The sequence below is a fragment of the Rhodnius prolixus genome, unplaced genomic scaffold, assembly GCF_049639745.1.
Source record: "Rhodnius prolixus isolate KJV_2025 unplaced genomic scaffold, Rpr scaffold_11, whole genome shotgun sequence".
Taxonomy (NCBI): domain Eukaryota; kingdom Metazoa; phylum Arthropoda; class Insecta; order Hemiptera; family Reduviidae; genus Rhodnius; species Rhodnius prolixus.
In genome coordinates this window covers 462,218-485,079 of record NW_027411625.1, presented here as the reverse complement: position 1 = coordinate 485,079, position 22,862 = coordinate 462,218, and the positions used below count along the sequence as shown (strand labels likewise).

At 35.4% G+C, this 22,862-nt stretch overlaps 1 protein-coding gene across 10 annotated transcripts in view; it reads left to right on the top strand.

Moving 5' to 3' along the window:
* Positions 1 to 22,862, top strand: part of LOC141459325 (uncharacterized) — a 799,141-nt gene that overhangs the window by 651,282 nt on the left and 124,997 nt on the right. For all 10 annotated transcript variants that reach the window (XR_012461442.1, XM_074138280.1, XM_074138274.1 and 7 more), the window contains one exon: positions 19,475 to 19,643. Coding sequence is in view for 9 of the 10 variants with exons in the window: in XM_074138280.1 (XP_073994381.1) it covers positions 19,475 to 19,643 (169 nt within the window). In the remaining variant the exon portion in view is untranslated. The remainder of the gene's footprint in view (positions 1 to 19,474; positions 19,644 to 22,862) is intronic.

Below are 22,862 nucleotides of genomic sequence, written 5' to 3'. Positions count from 1 at the left end.
TCTGAAATATAACAAAGAATAGCGATATGACAACCAAAGAATCTTGCAAATAGTGACTTCAGAAGAATGGAACTTATCAAGAAGACGACATCTGAAGATGCTGTGATTGATTGAAAATTACTGAGCTGTTTTAAGTTTTAAATAAAGGATTTGTTCAATTCAGCGTTGACAATCATTTCTTGTAATAGGGAAAGAATTGGCATGATTTCAGGTCCAGTGTTTGATCTCATGTTCATCGTGAATAAAAGAAAATTTAAATTTGGTAAAGAAAAAACTAGGACGAGTTGACCTTTAAGTTTTTTTAATTTGGTATAGAGGCATTGCTTTCACATCACCGAACAAAAGGGGTTTAATACGACACTACACTTATTTTTTTTATTTATTTCTAAAGAACTATTTAATGTTATTTTTTCCTCATATTTCTTATTCTTTCAAACTACATGTTTTTGGAAATAAATAGCTAGAAGTTAATATACACTGAGCGGCCAAAAAAGTGGCCACCCTTAAAAAAAATGTATTTTACCTTTCGTTATAGCAAAAATAAAATATTTTTAACATGCTGTTGTATACTTATGTGGCCGAGGGATATAGTCCAGTAGACAAGCTATTTTTTTTTCACCGCTCGAAGGTACACGTAACTTGGTGGTCCTGAAAAGGCCCAGTTACAAAAAATATATCGGCACACGAATCGCTTATGCGCTCCCCAGCGGGGAAACCACACAGTTGAGTGGCCCTGGAAAAGGCCGATCTCAATGTTGGTTAAGGTGAATGCGCCACTCTGAGAATAGCTTGAACACAGCGCGAGCCCACAGAAAAAGTAAAGTGAGAGGCCCTGAAAAGGGCCGTAAGCTAATACCAGGCAACCGGCTTTGGGAGCCCCGGCAGTGTGGCCAGCACCCCGATAAATACCGGTACTAATTGGCCTGGTCTTCGCACGTATCTCACACTGTGGTAGCGCTGGTGATTCTGCTTGCCTCTGCAGCTGGTGTACTAATGCGGCTCTGTGTACTGCACTTTCTTCTTTCTTCAATATATATGTGTCAAGTGTTCGATATTTTTTTCTGGTCCGGTACAGTGAAATTCTTTGGCTGGTACAGAGATCCAGGTGGTTTTTAAAAGTAAGGCCGTCAGCAACCTTCGAGCTAGTGTAGCTATTGTTGATGTTTCCAAGTTGAAAAATTTTCTTAGACTGATGCAGACACGGCCAATTCTGCCCTTTATATAGCAAAGCCGACCGTGCCGCGCACTGGCGTCGCGACTGCGTCGCTCTCTCTGTACCGTCCAAAGAACCAAACTGCCATTCCAGAGTCTTGAGGAAGACTTTTAAAATTGGCTATTTGCGTCTTTTTCTTATTTATTTTTATTTAGTAAAAAACATATACAGGGTGTCCCAAGCTATATGGATAACGACTTTTTCTCGGAAACTAAGATAGCTAGAAAAAAACTAAAAAATACGTGTTCCCTTAGTTTTTTGTTAGGAATCCAAATTTAATTTGTAAATTTTTTTCGGTGCTTCCAGAAGCGAGATACAGGCACCAACTTCATTTTTTCAAATGGGAAGGTGCGGTTTTTATTTCAGAAATAGATTCCTCTATTTTTTTTAAAGAAAAATTTACTTGGACGGTTTTTTTCTGTGAGCGATATTTCAGAAGTTATGAATGAAAACATGATTCTTATAAGAAATGTCAAAATAATAATATAACGGTTTTTTGATAGAATAAGAAGAAAAGTACTATTTTATTATAAATTTTACTCCTCATTAATATTATAGATCATGCTCGAACTGGCCTCCACCATTAGAGATGCCTAGACATGCTCTTTCCTGCCAATTTTCCCTTACTGCCAAAGAAATAGATTCGGCTTTAACCGAGTTACGGGCATCTATTATTCTCTGTTTTAGTTCATCTACAGATGCCAACCCGGCTTGATTCTGATGCACCTAGATTTAGAAATGCTTCTAGGTAAGCAGAAATAAGGAAAGAAAGAAAAAAGTTATGAATAATCACCTTGTTTTTCAGGTATCCTCAAAGGAAATAGTCCATAGGTGTCAAGTCCTGTGAGAGAGGTGGCCACTGAATATCCCCCGTGTCGATATAACACCATCAGGCATGTAAAGAGATATCTCGACAGGCTATTTGATTGGCGTGTTATATCAACTCGGGGGGCGATTCAGTGGCCACCTCGTTCACCGGATTTGACACCTATGGACTATTTCCTTTAGGGATACCTGAAAAACAAGGTGATTATTCATAACTTTTTTCTTTCTTTCCTTATTTCTGCTTACCTAGAAGCATTTCTAAATGTAGGTGCATCAGAATCAAGCTGGGTTGGCATCTGTAGATGAGCTAAAGCGAAGAATAATAGATGCCTGTAACTCGGTTAAAGCCGAATCTATTTCTTTGGCAGTAAGGGACAATTGGCAGGAAAGAGCATGTCTATGCATCTGTAATGGTGGAGGCCATTTCGAGCATGATCTGTAATATTAATGAGGAGTAAAATTTATAATAAAATAGTACTTTTCTTCTTATTCTATCAAAAAACCGTTATAATATTATCTTTTTGGCATTTCTTATAAGAATCATGTTTTCATTCATAACTTGTAAAATATCGCTCACAGAAAAAAACCGTGTAAGTAAATTTTTCTTTAAAAAAATAGAGGAATCTATTTCTGAAATAAAAACCGCACCTTCCCATTTGAAAAAATAAAGTTGGTGCCTGTATCTCGCTTCTGAAAGCACCGAAAAAAAATTACAAATTAAATTTGGATTCCTAACAAAAAACTAAGGGAACACGTATTTTTTAGTTTTTTTCTAGCTATCTTAGTTTCCGAGAAAAAGTCGTTATCCATATAGCTTGGGACACCCTGTATACATATAAAAATACATTTCTTCTATTTACAAAAATTATGTAGCTGTTCAATTATATAGCAAAGTAAAGTTGGGGTTCCAACACATGCATTGTTGATAAACGTATGGTAGGTTAAAGAAATGATAAGGAAATTCAAAATAGGGAAATAAAGAAATATGGTAAAAACAAAAACAAAATAACACAAACAAATCACTAGTCCACCGTTTGTTTGTAAAAACTTTGATCTCGAATCCTTAAAATTCACAGTGATGTGGTTTGGACCAGTATTAATTTGAAGCTCGGACTGAATTAATTTTTATAGAGTGGGCTACATAGACGACATTCTTTCTTAGGCTGTTGTACCATTCGTACCATACTTTGGCGAGGAATTTTCATTTTTTGCACGATAATGTACGGCCTCATACAGCAAAGATTGTTTCTCGCTACTTGGAAAACGCTTTAATCCGATGTTTAGAGTGGGGCCCAGCATGTAGGTCCAGATCTAAAGCCTATTGCAAATCTATGGGATGAGTTTTCCAAGACGAATTATGAGAGCAGATTCGCTTCAGGAGTTAAGAGTTGCACTAGCAGAAGAATATGAAAATATCCCTCAGGAAATTATTCAAAATCCTATAAGGTCAATGCCCCGTCGAATGCAAGCCTTAATAAACGCAAGAGGAGAAAACACATCCTATTAATTGGAGAATTAACATTTTGTCAATTTCAAATTACTTAATAATTTTTCTTTTTTTTAAATACCCTCTGTTATTATTTACTTTGAATATTCTTAAGTATGTTACAAGTGGCCCGTTATTTATTCTAAAAGTATGTGAAGACGTTCATAAGAAATTGATTGGAAATAAGAACACATACTGTAGGGTGGCCACTTATTTTGCCTCTCAGTGTATATATGAGCCGTTTATTTTGAAAGTGAGGCAAGTCCATTTTTGAAAAAAAAAATGAAGATAATGGTAATTATAGATAAAACTTAGTATGATCTTTTTATCTGTAAACAATTAAGAGTCACAAAGAATTCAGAATCCTAATATTTGGGAGATAGAAGTTTTAGCTCTTAACAATATTGTAAATATGTTTAATTTGAAAATGGTGCAAGTCCATCTTAGGTTGAAATTATTTAACCGTACTGCAAAATTTAACTCCGGTTGCTGTATGGTGAAGCAAATGTGATGGTTTAACATCATGTCTTATCTATCTTTCTTTGATATTGATAATTGGTGATTGTATGACAATATTTCATAAAATTTATTATTATTTAATAATAATAAGTACATCTTAATTTTGCGTTTCGATAATAACACCAACATCCGGAAATTTTAGTACTATTGGCAACACTGAAAAACTGTAATGGTATAACATTCGACTTATATTATATCGGCTATCAAGTTAGTTGTATTGTTTTGTGCTCGATGTACGATAAAAGTTTCATTATTTGAAAATAAATAACGGATTGTGGTTTATTTTATAAAAAGAAAAAATGGCTGAAACCGATTACAACGGTAATTATAACTCTGATGCATCTGAAAGTGAATTTGGTAGGTAACAAAAATAGAAATACTTTTCTGGGTAATAACGCCATTTCAATAAAATCCTCATTTGCAAGTAATTTTATTATGTTTGTAGAAATAAGACCCACGACAATCGGTAATAAAAGAAGAATCTTGGAATCAGAATCTGAATACGAAGGCAATTCGGACCAAAATGATTCAAAAAAAGAAGAAGAATAGTTGAACTATTGATTAGTATTTTGTTAAATATGAACTATTATCCATTTAAATCAACGATTACAATAATTCAATAATTTTGAAAGTGAGGCAAGTCCATTTAGTTATAATAAAACCTTTATTTTCTTAGCCAGCACTATAAACACTATTGGATTATAAACTTACATTATCTAACACCACAAAATACAAAAAATATGTCTATTAATATTTACCAATATTTTTAAATTTATTGAAACCCAAAACCTTAAATATCTCGAAATAACAAAAAATGGACTTGCCCCACTTTCAAAATAAACGTCACATATATCTTATATATCTTAGCTGCGAAGAAGTAATTAATTGAGAAGAAAGCTTAGGGAATTGTGGTACTCCTTTTGAAGGTCAAAACAAGTTTTAACCAGTTTAATTTGCTGAGAAAGAATTACTCTTAGGGAGTTCACTGATTCACTAATTTGCACAGAAGTTCCAATTATCTTAGGAGGTGTTAATTTTTTAATGTGAGTTAGTAAAACATACTGTGTCTTTCTAGAGTTAATAGAATCGAGTTTTTTGTTTCCAAACATACAACACATTTAGGGCATTTTGTATTAAATCCAAAAGAGTACGAGGTGTGGCTATTAACTAACGAGACTATTGCTATAAAACATTTTATTTTAAATTTATACATATTTAGTTATTATCACCTTCAATATACACCACTCCCCTATCCCTACAACGCTCCATGCGAATTTACCATTGTTCGAAACAGTGCTGGAAGTCTTTTTTCTGTGAGCTCCTGCATGACGCGTGCCGCTTTTTCTTTCACAACTTCAACGGACTGAAATCGTGTTCCTTTTAATGCAGATTTGACTTTAGGGGAACAGATAAAAGTCACATGGGGGCCAGGTCAGGCGAATAAGGCCGGATGGCCTAAAACTGGGATGTTTGCACTTGGCTAGAAACATCTTGGACAGACAATGCAGTGTGAGCCGGGCGCGTTGTCTTGATGGAGAACCCCGTGACTTGTTCTTCCACAAATTGGGTCGTTTTTTTCCTCTTACTCTTTCACAGAGTTCAGCAAGCACCTCACGGTAGTAATGTTGATTAATTATAATCGATATTTTTTATCCGTTTTGGACGTTGAAGGGCGACCCGGGTGGTCATCATTTCCGACATTCATAAACATTCATCGCCATAAACTTCTTTTAATAAAAGATAAGTTTCAGTAGCGGTTTTACCAAGTTTTGATGTAAAATTTCACGATAATTCGTTGCTCTACTACATGTGTAGTATCATGTTTTCGGCAAAACGAAACTAACACCTCTTACACAAACGACGGTTCCCCGGTCAGACAGATTTCTCTACAAACACGTGAAGCGCTGCAATCGAAAGAGAAGGCTTTACGCTGCACAGCTGACGGTCTTTAGGATTTGGCGCATGCATAGTTCTTCTGTAGCAGCATCAGTCTTGTTATTTAATAGCCACACCTTGTACCTGGTATGGTGGGAATGGCCACCACAGATGGGTTGAATTGATGGCCTCCTATACTGAAGACTAAGCCCAACTAGTGGGTAAACTAACCATTTTTGAGTTGTTAAGTAACGACCCTCGTATTCAGACTGTGTATTCCTTATCAAGAAAATCCAGATGGATTCAACCTTGTTAAAGTTTATTCCAAAAACTGACACAAACTTTGGAAGAGTAACATTCGCCTAGAAGACAGCCCTGCTCCGTTTGTACGTTGTCCATTACTAAAAGCATGGACAAATTTACTTTGAAGTAAAGGTAAAAATTGGATGACACTACATTGATATACATAGTGGGAGTTGCGAGTTCTAGTCATGATTTAGGAATGGGTTCCACCGGTATCTTACAAACTATCTCTAACTTCTCCTTGAACTTAGAACGGCAGATAGACCAGGCCAAACTCTTAAATTCCTCATGGCATTCTAAAAATATTTTTTCCATACAAATTTTTCACATTAAAAAAATATATCTGGTGAAAATACTCAATTTTCTCTGACTCTTAAGGTTCTAACTCATAAATTGTCTTCCATCAGTAATATTTATATTTCATCCTTATCAACAATTAAGGGGCGGGTGTTGGTTTAGTGGTCAAGAGTGTGGCTTTGTAAGTGGGAGATCCCCATTTTGAATCCCGCCCCGCGTATGACCACTTTTTATTTGTTAGAAAAAATTGTTTTTGGTAAAGTATGAGCTTCCGCCCCCGTCCACTGACACCAAATTGGTGTTTGAACGTTAAGCCCCGCCTGAACAAAATAGGCGATTACTTTACTTTTTGATCAACATTATAAAAACATTACACTCTGGGCCGGATTTAGATGAAAAGAGGCCCTAGGCTATTCCACTTATGAGGCCCTTTCACCTCCCAGTTTTAAGTTTGTAAATTACCTGAGAGATAATAAAATACATCACTACATTGATACATCACTAAAACAGTGTTTTAGGGTTCACTGTTTTTAGAATAGTGTAATTTTAATTTTGCTAACAATTTGAATGCAGGCTCCTCTTGATCTTGAGGCCCTAGGCTGAAGCCTAGTTAGCCTATAGGAAAATCCGGCCCTGATTACACTGAATCGTTACAGAGAACCTATTCACAGAATAAGAGACTCATAAGGATATCAGTACCTAAGTTTGTTTTTAGATAATAAATCTTTATTATTAATAAGTACAATAAATATAAACATGAAGTGCTAGTGAACAATACAATATAACCTTCTTAACAATGGTATGGGGAAAGCTTAGGATGTAAAGGATACAGAATGCAGGTAAAAAGGAAGGAAAAACTGCAGATAGTGTAGAAAGTTAGAGAAGGATATGTTTTAGTCTTTTGTGTCCTGTAGGGAATAGAAGGATCTGTAGGAGGCTATGTCGCGGCAGAGTGGATTAGGATGGCAGTCTAGGATGGAAAGAAGTTTCAGCAGGCGGTTTTGGATATAGGAGTGTATGGAGGATAATGGATGCAGTCTCGTGACTTCTAGTGCATCGTGGAGAGTCTGTCGCTAAGTCTGAGAAATTTCTTCTTGTGTTGTCCTGGAGTTTATTGATGTTACTACTTTACAGGTCAGACTCCTGGTGTAGCTGGCGTAGTAGAGGTAACATCGTCCTGATGACCACTTTATAGAGGAGCAGTTTGTTCTGTAACAGTCATCTGCAAGTCTCGAGAGAGTTAAGGAAATGGTAGTCGTGAAGACAGTTTGCCCACGATTCACTTTCTCCTGAACGTGTGCAGAGAAGATCAGTTTGTTGTCCAAAGTTAAGCCTAGGTACTTGACGTGGTTAGACCACGGGGTCGAGAGTATTGTTAGGTCTAATTTGGCGGTCAAGATGAGGTATACGTTTGGAATATTTTGCCAGGATGTTGGTCTAGTGGTCAAGAGCGTGGCTTTGTAAGTGGGAGTTCCCCAGTTCAAATCTCGTGTATGCAGTCATTCATAATACTTAATATATCATAATACTTTTTTTAATAAAATACAGTCATAAGCGGGATTCGAACTGGGGATCTCCCACTTACAAAGCCACGCTCTTGACCACTAGAGCAACATCCGCCCCTCCATGGCAAGATATTCTTACCGTAATCATAGGTCAAGAAGTCTTCCATATGGGGGTACATTAAAATGATGTGATGATTGCTCTTATTTTATGATAAAACAAATTTATCCTGATTCTCCCACAACCATTACATTGCACTAAATTTTTTTTTTAAATCTTCAATTATTATTATTTTTGTTCTTTGCGTCACAAATTACATTTTTGTCGTCAGAGGACCTCCCAAAACTTGTATTTCTGGTGGAAAATTAATACTGAAAACCGTTCACGAATAGATAAAATTGTAATTTTGATCTTAAATATCTCGACTAATAAAAAGGATATTGAAACGGGGTTAACGTCATTTTTCATGGTTTTTGATCAGTTTTTTGGCCGTAACTCCGCCAAAAATGAAGGTACAGCACTGGGAGTGCAAAAATTAAAAAACTAGATAAAAAAAACATATAGTTTACTTCGTGGGTTTTTCCGGATTTCCGCTTTCCTAAAAAGTTATTAGCAATTGGTGCGTTTTAAATGGATCACCCTGTATACATATACAAACACACACCAAATTGTAAAAACCACGTTTTAGGTCACAAAGGACCTCTAAAATTATATTTTTTTCTGAAAACCCGCAATCGATAATCTGCGCAATACCTTCCCTCAGTTGTAAATTATAAGAAAGCAAAAAGATAGGCTCATATCGATGCAGTTAGTGTCTCAAATTTAGTATAAAACAGTCACAGTGAAATAAAAGTAAAAATTCAATTGAAGCAAAAAGTTATTATACAAAAATGTGCCAAAACTGTAATGATGGCATTACATTTTGGTACAATGATCGCCTTTTGTTTTAATTCTCTCTTTATCCCTAGAGAAGGCTATCCATCTTATTATTTAGGCCAAACTTGAAGTCCTGATGGATTCTCATGGGGTTCGACATTACATTATGTGGCAGCCTGCCTAAACTTCATACTTCTAACTTCTCTTGCAGTTTCTCTTGGCATTAAGCCTTCCACAACCAGATGACTAATATCTAATCAAGTGGCCCTGTATAAATCTCGAACTATTGGGTTGTCCGGAAAATAATGCAGGATTATGGTTTTAAAAGAAAAAAAATAGAAATTAATGATTTATAACTGTTTTTATTAATCATACTAGTCTCCATTACTTTCTATACATTTCTGGCAACGTGTGGGTAACTTTTCCATACCCTCTTTATAGAATTTGGAATCCTTAGAATTTATAAATTCAGAAAACGCATTTTCCAATGTTGTTTGGTCAATAAATTTTTTATTTTGTAAATAGCGGTCGTCCTGGTGTCTAAAAAAAAAAATGGTAATCAGTAGGCGAGAGGTCCGGTGAGTAGGGCGGGTGTGGCAGAGTCTCATAGCCAAGCTCCAACAATTTTCGGGAAGTCAAACGTGAGATATGTGGCCGAGCGTTGTCATGCAAAACAGAATGGGTCCCCTGTCGATTGGCTGAAGATGGCTTCATTATTACCAATTTCTGATGCATTACGTCAAATTTGGTTACAATACGATTCGGCATTGATGGTTTCTGCCAGGATTCAAGAAGCTGTAATGAATCAGACCAAATGAAGCCCACCAAAAACAGTAACCATCACCCCTTTTATTGATGATTTGGGGGGCTTTAGAAAATGTCGTGCTGCTTCTCCTTTGTCAAGGTCACTGTCCAGAGCGTCTGCTGTAGTCGTAGAGGATCCACTTTTCATCGCAAGTCACAATTCTGGACTTGAAAAGGATCGCTGCTGTTTCGGGCAAAGAAGTGCAGCACAAATTTCATACCGCTAATCTTTTTTGGCGGTCGTTTAATTTGTGAGTAGCTTTTTCACCTTCCCCAATCGCCTTGAGATGGTCATCGACAGTTGATTTGCTGACTTCGAGTTTCCCTGCCAGTTCTCGAACAGTTGTTCTTGGATTTTCTTTCACCAAAGCTCGGAGAACATCCTCATCAAAGACAAAACTTCTTACAGAAATCAGCAAGTACCAAACATTTCATTCATACTTCTAGTATCATATTTTTTAGAATGTATTAGATGTCACAGACCCTTGGGCTGGGCCTTTTATCACCCATAAATATTTTTCTGCTAGAATAATAAAAGATGTATCTTATCATCATCATAGTATTAAAAAGGCACTTCATTTTAACTCTATTCCAAATTATTCTTGTGATTTATCTTTATTCTGAATAAACATCACATTCACTCGCATATTAAGGAAGAAAAAGGGAATGTTGGAGTTGGTCTATTACTGTTGTAATTTGAATTACGGAGTTAAAACGAAATTTCAGTCTTGAATTCGTCTAAAGTGAGCACAAATTACATAGTTAGTAACAAATGAATAATAATTGTAATGTAGCTCTTTAATTGAGTACTTGTTGTAAAGAAGTGTTATAACTAGGGAACGGTTCGTATGTATTTACATATTTTTTTCTAGGCAATTTACAGATGTTTTTCAACTAGAAGTATTCATACTGACACTTTTTAAGCCGTTTGAGTCTACTTTTATTTCACATATTTCCACATATTTGGATGTTATCGCATATTTATACATATTTCATTAAAATAAATAAATATTTCTACATATTTAATCAAAATATGTCCATATTTTTCATTTTGGGCATATTTTCGTAATTGGGAGGTGGTTGACAGGAACTGTGAACCACAGACTGTGAATCACAGTGGTTAAAAAAGTGTTCTTAAAAGCACCAAGTCGCATTAAAATGCTAAAAGATCTCTATCCAGACTTGTGCCTTCCACCAGAACCAATATTGACAAGATGGGGTACTTGGCTGGAAGCAGCTCAGTATTACTATGAAAAGTACAATAAAATCAAGAATGTCCTTTCACATCTCGAAGACGAAGCAGTAGCGATAAATACAGCCAAGTCTTTATTCGAGAAACCTAATTTAAGGAACGACCTTGCATTCATTTCTGACAATTGCGTATTTCTTGCACAAGCCATTACCCAACTTGAGTCCCAAAATGTTCGACTGACAGAAAACGTGTCCAACGTTAAAAAAGTCATCGAAAAGGTGGAAGGAATACTTGGGAGTAAGGGAGATCTGATCAGATCAAAACTGGTAGAAGTACTGAGCAAGAACAAAGGATGGGAGACCATCTGCCAGATTTCTGATATTATCAGTGGAACAGAAGTCACCTCAGAACATCGTGTACCCTTTACAACTTCTTTCAGCAAGGCACCTATAACATCTGTAGATGTTGAACGATCTTTTAGTCGTTACAAGTCCATCTTACGCCCAGATCGTCGTCACTTTACGTTCCAACATTTGAAATTTCATGTGGTTGCAAACAATTTCGAAGAGTGAAGTTTTCAAAATTGAAAATTTAACACATCTTTTTATAAATAGTAAAAATGTTCTTTGTTGTATAAATCATTATAACTTGTAAAAACAAATTATTTTGTTCCTAATAAATTATTATAAATTGTAAAAATGTTCTTTTCTTGTATAAATAATTATAAGTTGCCCCCCCCCCCCAAAAAAAAAATTCCATTTTCATAAAAAAATGCCCATTTTACTTAAATATTCCAGAAAATATTTTAAGAAAATCACATATTTTCCACATAATTGACGAAAATAAATGCATATTTTAATTAAATATTTGGCATTTTTAAATACATAAAAATCCGTTCCTTAGTTATAACCAACTAAAAATATGCATATCTACTTTATGTTACATATTAGTATATAACATTGTGGGGAGAACACCTAGGTTAACAATGTAATTGATGAAAACTACATTAATATTTAATATTAACAAACTAGATTAATTATTAATTACATATTATTAATAATGCTTGACTACTGCATAAAGTAAAGTACCCAATCAGTTTAATTGAACAATGAACTTAAACCGACGATTTTTACTTCCTTCTGCTGCGCTTAACTTCACCTTAAATCAGATGTCAAAAACAAAATAAAATCGGTATATACGTTGGTACATGCATTTTTAATTTTCAACGTCAAAACAATTATATTTTTCATCGAACTTCCGTTTTTTTTTTGTTTAATTTCATAAGAAGTAGCATTCATTGCAGTTGACTGCAACCAAATAAAAGGAATCTCTCCTTAAACTTATCTTTCTTAACTCTATAATTACCGGGTGTACATTGCTGCTGGTCTTAGAATTTGTGATGGTTGAAGTACAGTATTCTATCATGGAACCCATAACAACAAAAATATCCAATCTTGCGGACAATAGCCACTGTGGTTTGCGGTGGCTAAGCCTTGTATAGAATCTAAATATCCAATCAGAACTTTCTTCAGTTAGCTGACACATCTAAATCACAAAATAATTTGTAAAAGTATGTTTTTGACGTAAATACGTCTTTAAATTTGCTATCATATAGAGGCAATCCAAAAAAAACCTAATGATAACAAAATCGGGGGATACAGTTTGGCATTATAGTTTCGAATCTATCAGTCTACATCCAAAATTAAATTAGACCACTGGATAGCTAAAGGATCAAAGAATTCATTACGATAAGCAAGGACTGTGACTGCGTGCGGTGGAGGGGGAAGCGCCGCCATTTTGAGATCATTTTGCTGCGTATCGAGATTTGCAATTAGTATAACTTTTGACTCGGAGAAGCTACGATGTTCGTTTAAGTTTTAATCGTCAGCTGTCGTCACAGTCTATCGATTGTATATAAAACATTAGTGTAAAATAGTGACAGTGAATATAATAAGGTGTTAGAATAAAAAAATATTATCAAAAATATATAATGTCGGCCTATACGCCGTCGAAAAGCCAAAACCAAATACAGAGATCGTATACGGTTGGAAAGGGCTTCTCAAGAACAATCGAATGGTAATTAATAATAAATGACCGAGTCAAGCTGTGCCGGGAACGTAAAGGAATGAATGCGGGCCGAGCGGATCAACGACGGTGTCAGTACATCTGCAGCTGGGACGGTTGAAATTATGCAAGTGGATGATGAAATCGCTTCTACATCGACAACGGACTGTATAGGCATAGATTGTGTTCGATCGTCGATTATGAAGACACATTGGTGCAAGACAGCTAGTACACGTTTCACTACGACGTTTGTCAACGATCCATTCGGACATAAGTGTGATGTGTCTGATCGTCTATGGTTTCTGCGCTCATTGAAGCTAACAAAAGAAAAACACTTACCGCTGCTTAATAATACTTTCCCTGAAGAGCCAGTATTTTATATAAGAAATATAACCCGTTATGTAAAACGTATTTACGTACAACACACGGGCGTGTCCATGACACAGCCACAGTTTTTTTGGGTGGGCTTCAGGGGACAATTAAAGAATCGCGACTAGCAGAATCACAAATAAAACTTTTATTGGTATGTTATTCACAAACTGAGAACATTTATATACAGGCTAACTTCTCTTAACGTACAATACTAATAATCATAGACTAATCTTGACTGCTCTCTGACTAAACTTTTACAAATCTCTATATTCATAATTGCATGTCCTTATATATTAATTACAGTTTACATTGAGTATCGCATAGATACCAATAATCTTAAATAGTTCATATTCCCATAGATCTAACTTATTGTTACATATTTACAATGATAGCTTTGCGATAGATATCGTATCTTCAAGAGAAAGGTACATTCTCTTTTATTTTCGGCGAAAGGCAGGGTGACGTCATAACTTCTCCCTTCCGAAGCTCTAAAGTCCTCTGAAGATTCTTATGATGGTGAAGGTGCCCATTTGATATCCAACTCAGGTGCACTTGGAGGTACTAGGTGTCGGAGTTGTATGGCTTCGGCATGTTGCCCTTCTGAGATTTGCATTTTACTTTTGATATATGGCATACAAATTGACATAACATTAAATAGTAATAAATAGCTTATGATGGCGATTAATATTTTTATAGTAATGTTTACATCAAATAGTACAAAATCGTTTAGTTTCTCTAAGTTAATTTCTGTTAGATTCACATTTTTCAATTCTTGAAAAGTTACATTATAAGGTATAATTTCTTTTATTTCTGCAGAGAAATTTATAGGATCAGCATCGATCGAAGATTTTATTACATTAGGATATTCTATCATTATTTAATTTTACTATAGCCACTCTAGGTAGGAAAGCGAAATGTACATCGGTATTGTTCTTTATGCTTATTCTAGAATGATTGAATGATAGGTAAGCGTTAATGTCAGGAATATATTTTATGAAAGTTTTTAAATTTACGCTTATGGTTTTACAATAATTTAAGCTGCCTTTTGATAATATTTGGAGCTTACACATATCTGTAACTTTAACAGGTTTAGTACAATAATAGTTCTTGTTAACATGAATGCATGCAGCTTTATAGTAAGTATTATTAACAATGTGTATCAGTTGATTTAAATTATGCACACTTACATATTTCTGATTTATTAGATTTGGTGTGGATAGTAAGTACATAGTTTGGTGAGATTTCGCCTTCTTTGGAATAGAAACAAAATAATAGGCAGAACAGAACAACTTTGCGGGTTTCCCTTAACTAGTGTCCATTTTAATAGCGACAGTATTTTGGTCAGCATCTGAAACGGAATTGTATACTTTCCTTTGTCTTTGAACATCGTCTTTATGTACTTTGATTAGTTTATTTTTGCTGGTAACGTCTTTAAATTGTACAACTGGTTTGTATTTATTTACGTCCTTTGTTTTAGCGCGTTTTCTACAGTAAGTAACGTCCGGTATTTCGGGATCTTCCCGTTCTTCATTGAGAGTTTTCGTTCGCGTTTCTTTTTCTGTCATGATTTTATTTCTTGTTAGTTTATGTAGTAAGTCAAGTTCGTTTCTATGTTTATTTATTAGTTCTGTCTGTAGGATGTCGTCGTAGTAGCTTATGTCGTTGTTTTTTATCCCAAATGTAATTTCGTTCGGTGTCATTTTTAAGTTTTGGTTTATAGTGTTGTTAAATGCGTGTGTAGCTAAGTGTAGTTGTTTCTCTAACGATTCGCCTTTGTACGTGTTTTGCAAAGTCCTAAGCAATTCGATGAGTGTAGAGTGTGCTCTGTTGAGATGTCCTAGTGAGTTTGAGTGATTTGGTGTAGTGTATTGTTCTTGTATACTATACAACTTTAGAAGTTCTTTTACGATATTGTTGTTGTATTCTTTGCCATTGTCCATTATGATTTCTACGGGGGTGGGAAATATTGATAGGTATTCAATAATTTTACATTGGCAATGTTTATAGCATTAATTTGTTTTGTTAGTTTGCATGTTAGTCGTTTAGAGAACGTGTCCGTAATGGTAATTATGTATTTTTGTTTAAAATGTAGGGTACATTCTCTTTTATTTTCGGCGAAAGGCAGGGTGACGTCATAACTGACCCCAAAAAGAATATTTCTTGTAAAACCTAAATTTTGAAAATATAAACGATAAATTAAAAGAATGAAAAGAAGTACTACAATAGTAACTTGTTTAATAGTTTGTTAATATATAATTTAAAAAAATCATGGACCAGAATAGTTTATCTAAAATAAATCCAACCATTTAGCGTAAGCGAGCACAGTGTAATTTAATATTGCAAATAAAGGACAAATTTATACAATAAAATTTGTGAAAAGAGTTCGTTGGAAGAAAACAGTCTTTTTACTAACTTGAGAAGAACTGAATTAGATTAAAATGATTTTGGCAACTTTAAAAGAGTTCCATCAGAAAACGATGGCAGGGACGGAATGGAATAAAACTTTTGAAAATTAAATTCCTCTTTCTCTGAAATTGTAAATTATAAAGAGAGAGAAGGATCCTCTAGCTGCTATATTTTTCAAACTTAATTAAATCACTAAGTAACAAAAGAAAAATAAATCTTAATTTATCATCACTTTGAGAGAAAAATATTACTTCATTGTAGATTTTCTATTTTAAGTATATCTTTATGTTATTCTACAAATGTAGTTATTCGAAATTGAAGTCTACACTGTGTGTAAGAAAACAATATTATGCGAACACTCAAAGTGGCTTTTATTTCTACTATTTTCAAAGCCTAAAAAGAATTCCATTTCTTACTAAATTGGATTGGGTTAACAACAATGAAATTAATTTGTTTCAATATCAGTTCACTATTAAAAAAAAAGTTATTTGGTTTTCACTATAAGTTTTATGCAGTAAAAGTTATTTTGTTTCACTGTATGTTTACTTTAAACAAGTGTTTGGCTTCACTATATTTTCACTATAAGTTATTTGATTTCACTATATGTTTACTGTGATAAAAGTTATTTGGCATCACTATAGGTTCTCTGTAATAATAATAATAGTAATATTTATTGCTTTTAAAAAGTGAACAACTTATAAATTGTGTTTAAATACACACAGAAAAATAATATAAAGCATACAAAACTAAAAATAACTAATAAATCATAAATCAGTATTAATGAAGTGAAAATTATAATGATTGAATGAACATAAAGCGTCTACATAAAATCAGTAGACAGGAAAAAGGAAAATTACTTTCAACAAACATTACTACAAAACTAAAGAAAACATTTTTTATATAAACATCAAATAATAACGAATTTACCCACATAAACATACATACGAGGGTCGTTTGAAAAGTCCGTGCAAAAATAAAAACTACTTAATTTTTTGGGGTAAACCTTTTTTATTTTTCAACATAGTCTCCTTTTAGGCTTATACACTTCGTCCAACGCTGCTCTAGTTTGTTGATCCCTTCCGAATAATAGGATTTTTCCAAGTCTGAAAAATAGCCATTCGTTTCTGCAATCACCTCCTCGTTTGAATAAAATCTTTTTCCCGCCAGCCATTTCTTCAAATTGGGGAACAAATAGTAGTCCGAGGGAGCCAAGTCTGGAGAATAGGGGGGATGTGAAACGAGTTGGAATCCTATTTCCATTAATTTTACGACCACAACTGCTGAGGTGTGAGCTGGTGCGTTGTCGTGATGGAAAAGGACTTTTTTGTGGGCCAATCGTGGGCGTTTTTCTTGCAGCTCGGTTTTCAAACGGTCCAATAACGATGAATAATATGCACCTGTAATAGTTTTACCCTTTTCCAGATAGTCGATGAGGATTATTCCTTGCGAATCCCAAAAGACAGTCGGCATAATCTTTCCGGCCGAAGGAACGGTCTTCGCCTTTTTTGGCGCAGATTCCCCCTTGGTAACCCATTGTTTAGATTGTTCTTTGGTCTCAGTAGTGTAGTGATGTATCCATGTTTCATCCACAGTGACGAAACGACGCTTAAAGTCCTGCGGATTCTTCTGGTACAGCTGCAAACCGTCCTTGCAACACTTTACACGATTTCGTTTTTGGTCAAGCGTGAGCAATCGCGGCACCCATCTTGCGGATAGCTTTGTCATGTCCAAATGTTGATGCAAAATATTATGTACCCGTTCATTCGAGATGCCCACAGCACTAGCAATCTCACGCACCTTCACTCTTCTGTCATCCATCACCATATTATGGATTTTATCAATGATTTCTGGAGTAGTAACCTTAACAGGGCGTCCAGAACGTTCAGCGTCACTTGTGCCCATATGGCCACTCCGAAAATTTTGAAACCACTTATAAACTGTTTTAATCGAAGGTGCAGAGTCACCATAATGTTTATCAAGCTTCTCTTTAGTCTCCTGAGGCGTTTTGCCTTTCATAAAGTAGTGTTTAATCAACACACGAAATTCTTTTTCGTCCATTTTTTGCAAATCACTCGACTTCCTCGATTCAAACGAATGCCAAACACAAAGAAATAGACCGATCTGGCTGAAACTTGGTGTGTGTTCTTCCAAGAGATGCTACTAACTAAACATAACCTCGATACGCGCCAGTAGTGCTATCTCTCTGACTTTGCACGGACTTTTCAAACGACCGTCCTATCTATTACATCTAGGTTGTTGCGAAAAAATTACAGTTATAAAGAAGGATTTGCCCTATATTTTAAAGACAACTTGTGAATTTTATCTTTTACAGAAAAAGAGCAAAAAATTGTCAAAAATTGTTACGCTTTTTCGTGCAGTTTTTGAAGATCAACCCATATACAACTGTCCTACTGGATAGTTTTAATATGAATGTATATCAATAATAGTGATAAATTAGATATTACGGAATAAAGTACACATCTATATCAGACGAAAACTTCAAAATAAAAATCAATTACTGTTGTATAATTTATATTTTAAGCTATTCGCAACAAAAAGATATATATTATTAATTCTACTCAGACTTACAGAGGATGCCAAATTTTTTAAATTTGAGATTATGAACTCTTAATGCAAGAGAAAGTAATGCAATCAATATTTGTGCTGAGAAAAACCTGCGAATGGATCTTAGAAATTGGGAGATCTGCATCTTTTCGGACAGCCAGGCTGCACTGAAGGCCCTTTCATCCTTCAGAACTACCTCTTCCCCGGTTTGGGAATCTAAGAAGGCCGTGGAACAACTGGCCCTCCACAATAAAGTTCGGCTGGAATGGATGCTGGGTCATGTGGGGATTAAGAAGAATGAAATAGCTGATCTACTGGCCCAGGAATGGAGCTAACACGCCTTTCATTGGCCAGGAACCTGTCCTGGGTATCACCAAGGGTGTGCAGTTCGTGCAGCTCTCAGAGATTGGATCTGGAGAGAACATAAAAAAAACTAGGTGATGTGCCCTGGGGGGGGGGGGTCATACATAGCAAGACTATGATGCCTTGGCTGTGTAAACAAAGAATGGAAGAGACTCTGTGCTTTTGCAGAAAGCAGATTACTCTGATCACAGGCCTATTCACAGAGCGTGGTAAGTTCAGGAAGCATCTGTAATAGGTGGGGCTTGTTAGCTCGAAACCGTTGTGCAGATTGTGGTCAGGAAGAGGAGTAAACGGCTTCTCACCAGCTGTACGATTGCGCTATGAAACCTTTGGAACTTTGAGACCAAAGGAGATGGTAGCGCAAATAGAACTAGTAGGGAAAGTCCTCAACCTCTTTACTAGGGGAGGTTTCGTCTACTAGTTCCAAAGGAAAGCCTCTTTTGGCTGCGATGTCGGGGTCGTAGATCCCGTCTCTTTTCTAATCTAATCTAAGAGAAACTAATTGTATAGTGAAAATTTATAATTTTGAAGTCAACTAGTTTTTAAGAACACATTCTTGATTAAGATTTGTTTTTTATATGCATTTTCAAATGCACATTACAGGTTAATCTAAACAAAAATTTGTTTATGTAAATTATGTTGAGATAAACTCGTGTAAAGGCTGCATAGAACAGATGTTATCAATGTAGAGGTGATCTCAATGTAAATCCCATTTAAAAAATTTAACACATATTGCAATACTTGCTATTAATCAGTTAAAAAGAACCTTGAAGCGCTCAGAATGGCTAATTGATGACATTCTATTTCATAGGGTGTGACCACAACGAGCAGTGGACATGCGGTTTACCTATACGGACCAGCTAGTTCGCTAACCTCGGATGAGGAGCTTCCCGAAGGTACGCCATTAGCTATTGCGTACTCCGCACCAGATGTGCTGGCTGATCCCTCCATCGATGTACTGCTTGGTGCATCTAATGATGGTAAGTTTGACATTTATTTCAATTTTATGTATACAGGGTGACCAAGAGTTATATGCTCCACCCACTTTTTTTTTTAACGGCGGGAAATTTCGAAAAAATAAAAAACCCTTATTTAATCATTTTTAGTCTAGTTTATTTTCAGTGATTGATTGAAAAAAAAAACAAAAAAAAGCTTTTTTTAAGTCGGTTAGGTTTTTCAAAAGTTATGGTAATTTAAAATATGAAAAACAAATTTCAGTTTAATCTCAAAATTACCTAATTTTTTTTTTAAAGAAGCTGTTCAAATTGGGCACCATCAACGGATAGGCAAGCCAAAACTCTGGACTCCCACGCTCTGTTTGTAGCAGCTCTTATGGTGCCGAAGTCAAGATCTAGGCAGGCTAGAGTTATTCGACGTTCAGGTTGTTTTTTTCTACAAACGTTTGGTGTGGAGTTTTAGGAAATCGAACTAATCGGCCCATACTTCTACAGAGAGAACTTATCTGGTGCAAGGTATCGTAACTTTTTTTTTTAAAGACATTTTGCCAGTTCTGCTTGAAAATGTTCATCGGCACATAATGCGAGAGTTGTTTGACGTTACCTGGGCAGAAATTTCCATGGAAAGTGCCTGGAACTCATTGGTTCGATCCAATGGCCACCTCGATCTCCGGATTTAACCCCAATGGACTATTTTTTGTGCGGATATCTAAAAAATAAAGTGTACAGTAACCTTAATCCCGTGGCTTCAGTCGATGATCTGAAACGTTGAATAACTCTAGCCTGCCTAGATCTTGTCTTTGCCACCATAAGTGCTGCTACAAACAGAGCGTGGGAGTCCAGTGTTTTGGCTTGCCTATCCGTTGATGGTGCCCATCCGTTGACAGTATTTTGAAAATAGTGTTGTCACCAATAATTTTATAATAGTACACTAGGGAAGTAACCACTTGAGAAATAGGCTTATACAGGGTGTTCATTTTAAGACGGCTCAAATGCATTTCATTCTTAAACGGTTAATCTGAGCAAAAAATGGTAGAGGAAAAATTTGTTGCCCGTCGCCTCTAGTTTCAGAATATGTGACTTGATTTTAGATTCCTGCCCGCATACGCCTCCGCAGATACAGAGAGCAATTGAGCCAGAGGAGGCACCTTTGAAGGCACAGTAGATGCTGAACAAGCTGCTTAAACTGCATTATTTGATAAATTAAGGAATAAGTTTGATCCTTTAAATGAAAGATATTGATCACTTAAATATGTGGCAGGAGTTTCCAATTTTATTGGTAATTAAACGCAACTCTCCCAAAATTACCAAATAATTATTAAACCTTCTTGTTGGTACCAGATGTAAAATTATTTTTTAGCCATTTTGTGTATGCTTGAGAACTTCTAAAGCTCTTAACATTTGATTTTTCTTAGAAAAATCACTCAGAAAACGGCTTATTTCCCGATATTAAAAAAAATACTTCCTTGGCAATATTTTCAGTAGAAAGGGGATGAAAAAATACATAAAAATGACCTATCGCGAGCACTTATTTCTCTTTGATAACAAGTTAAAAAATTGAAATATGATTAATAAATATAAGATTTTGAAAAAGGCTAGCACCTTTAGTTTTGAAGATATCGAATTGCGGTTTCCGGTTTCTTTCATAACTTTTTATGCTCCTTAAAACTGTGTAAATGAAAATGCGGGTCAACAGCGAACCCTCACTTTTGGTCGCGCGTCAGCCGTATGTAGGCAGGAATCTAAAATCAAGTCATATATTCTGAAACTAGTGGTGACGGGCAACAAATTTTTCCTCTACCATTTTTTGGCTCAGATCAAGCGATTAAGCATGAAATGCATTTGAGCCGTCTTAAAATGAACACCCTGTGTATGAGGCTAATAGGCGTTGGTGGACGGTGTAGTGCAGACTGGCCCTCAAATTTTAACGATATTATCGCTAACTGCAAAAATCGATTAGCTCCATAAAACAAAAAGTGGTGAAATGCGGTGAGATAAAATCAGATATTGACGATAGCGATTACTTTTTCCACACAGTAGATTCTTAAACTAGGAATATTTTTTCCTCAAGTTTTTCAACAATTACTATCAACTATTTCCTTAACAATTTAAACGTTTCCACATTTTCATGTCTACTTCTTTTCTATGGCTAAATAAAAATCTAAACTAGCCCCTCTATTCTTAGCTTGAAAGCTGTCTACGTCCAAAGGATACCCCAGTTCTTTACAATGCAGTTTATCCTTCTTTCCTACTATTTTTGCCTGTCTATTTACCACAATAATCAAGACTAGTCTTAAGACTATTTGAAATGCAAATTGGAAAATTTAAACTTTAACGAATGAGTTAAACGAATTTAATTTAAACCAACCAATTGTAAAATAGTTTGGATCAAGTATTCAGCTAGAGAAATTCTTGCTATTTACATTAGGAAGTGGCCGCAGCAATGATGGGCTAGGGTTTAGACGGGGCTTTCCACTTCCAAACCCTTCTGGACAGAATAAGGGTACGAGGCTTAGTAGAGGGAGATTCAATCTGATTAAGAGTTGCGGACGCAAAGTTTATTGTAGAGTACGCTTGGTCCTAGGTCAACAGAGTGGTGAAAAGCTGTCCCCCATTGCGATGCTTTCAAACAATCCTCTGCGTTCTGTTGTTGATCCAACCGAGGAGTCACATATGTTGTTTCTATTTAAGTACTCGTATGTTAACAGTAACAAACCTTATACTTGTCACTTATTTTTTTTAGTTTCATGAGCTATGACTTCGATAAAGAAGTATGATGTATGTTTTAAAGGCAAATTGTGTGGATGTTGATTATGTTGAATTTAGGATTAACCACGTGCGTTTTGTAATCAATTTAACTGTTCACAAGAGTGGAATCCACATACCGCTACTTAAACTGAATTATTTTTATTCATTTATGACGAATTCTTTTTAATTTAATCCATTAGAAGTAAAAAATTATGTTATTTGTAATATAAAAGAGTTGCACTGTTGCTCTGGTCGAGTGAACATCGTTCTCTATGTGTATATCTGTTTTTCAGTAAAAACCCTATCCTGCTCGGATTTGAACAGTGAAAATTGGTGTAAAGTTAGAGTGTTGTACTTAGAGTGCGGGGTGGAAATTTGAGAAAATTTCATCGAACAGTTTGTTATTTATTTTAAGTTGAAAATTAACATTTTATTAAATTTGATATAACTTTGGCGAGATTTATGTGAAGGCGTGGTCAGGGTGGGGATACGGCT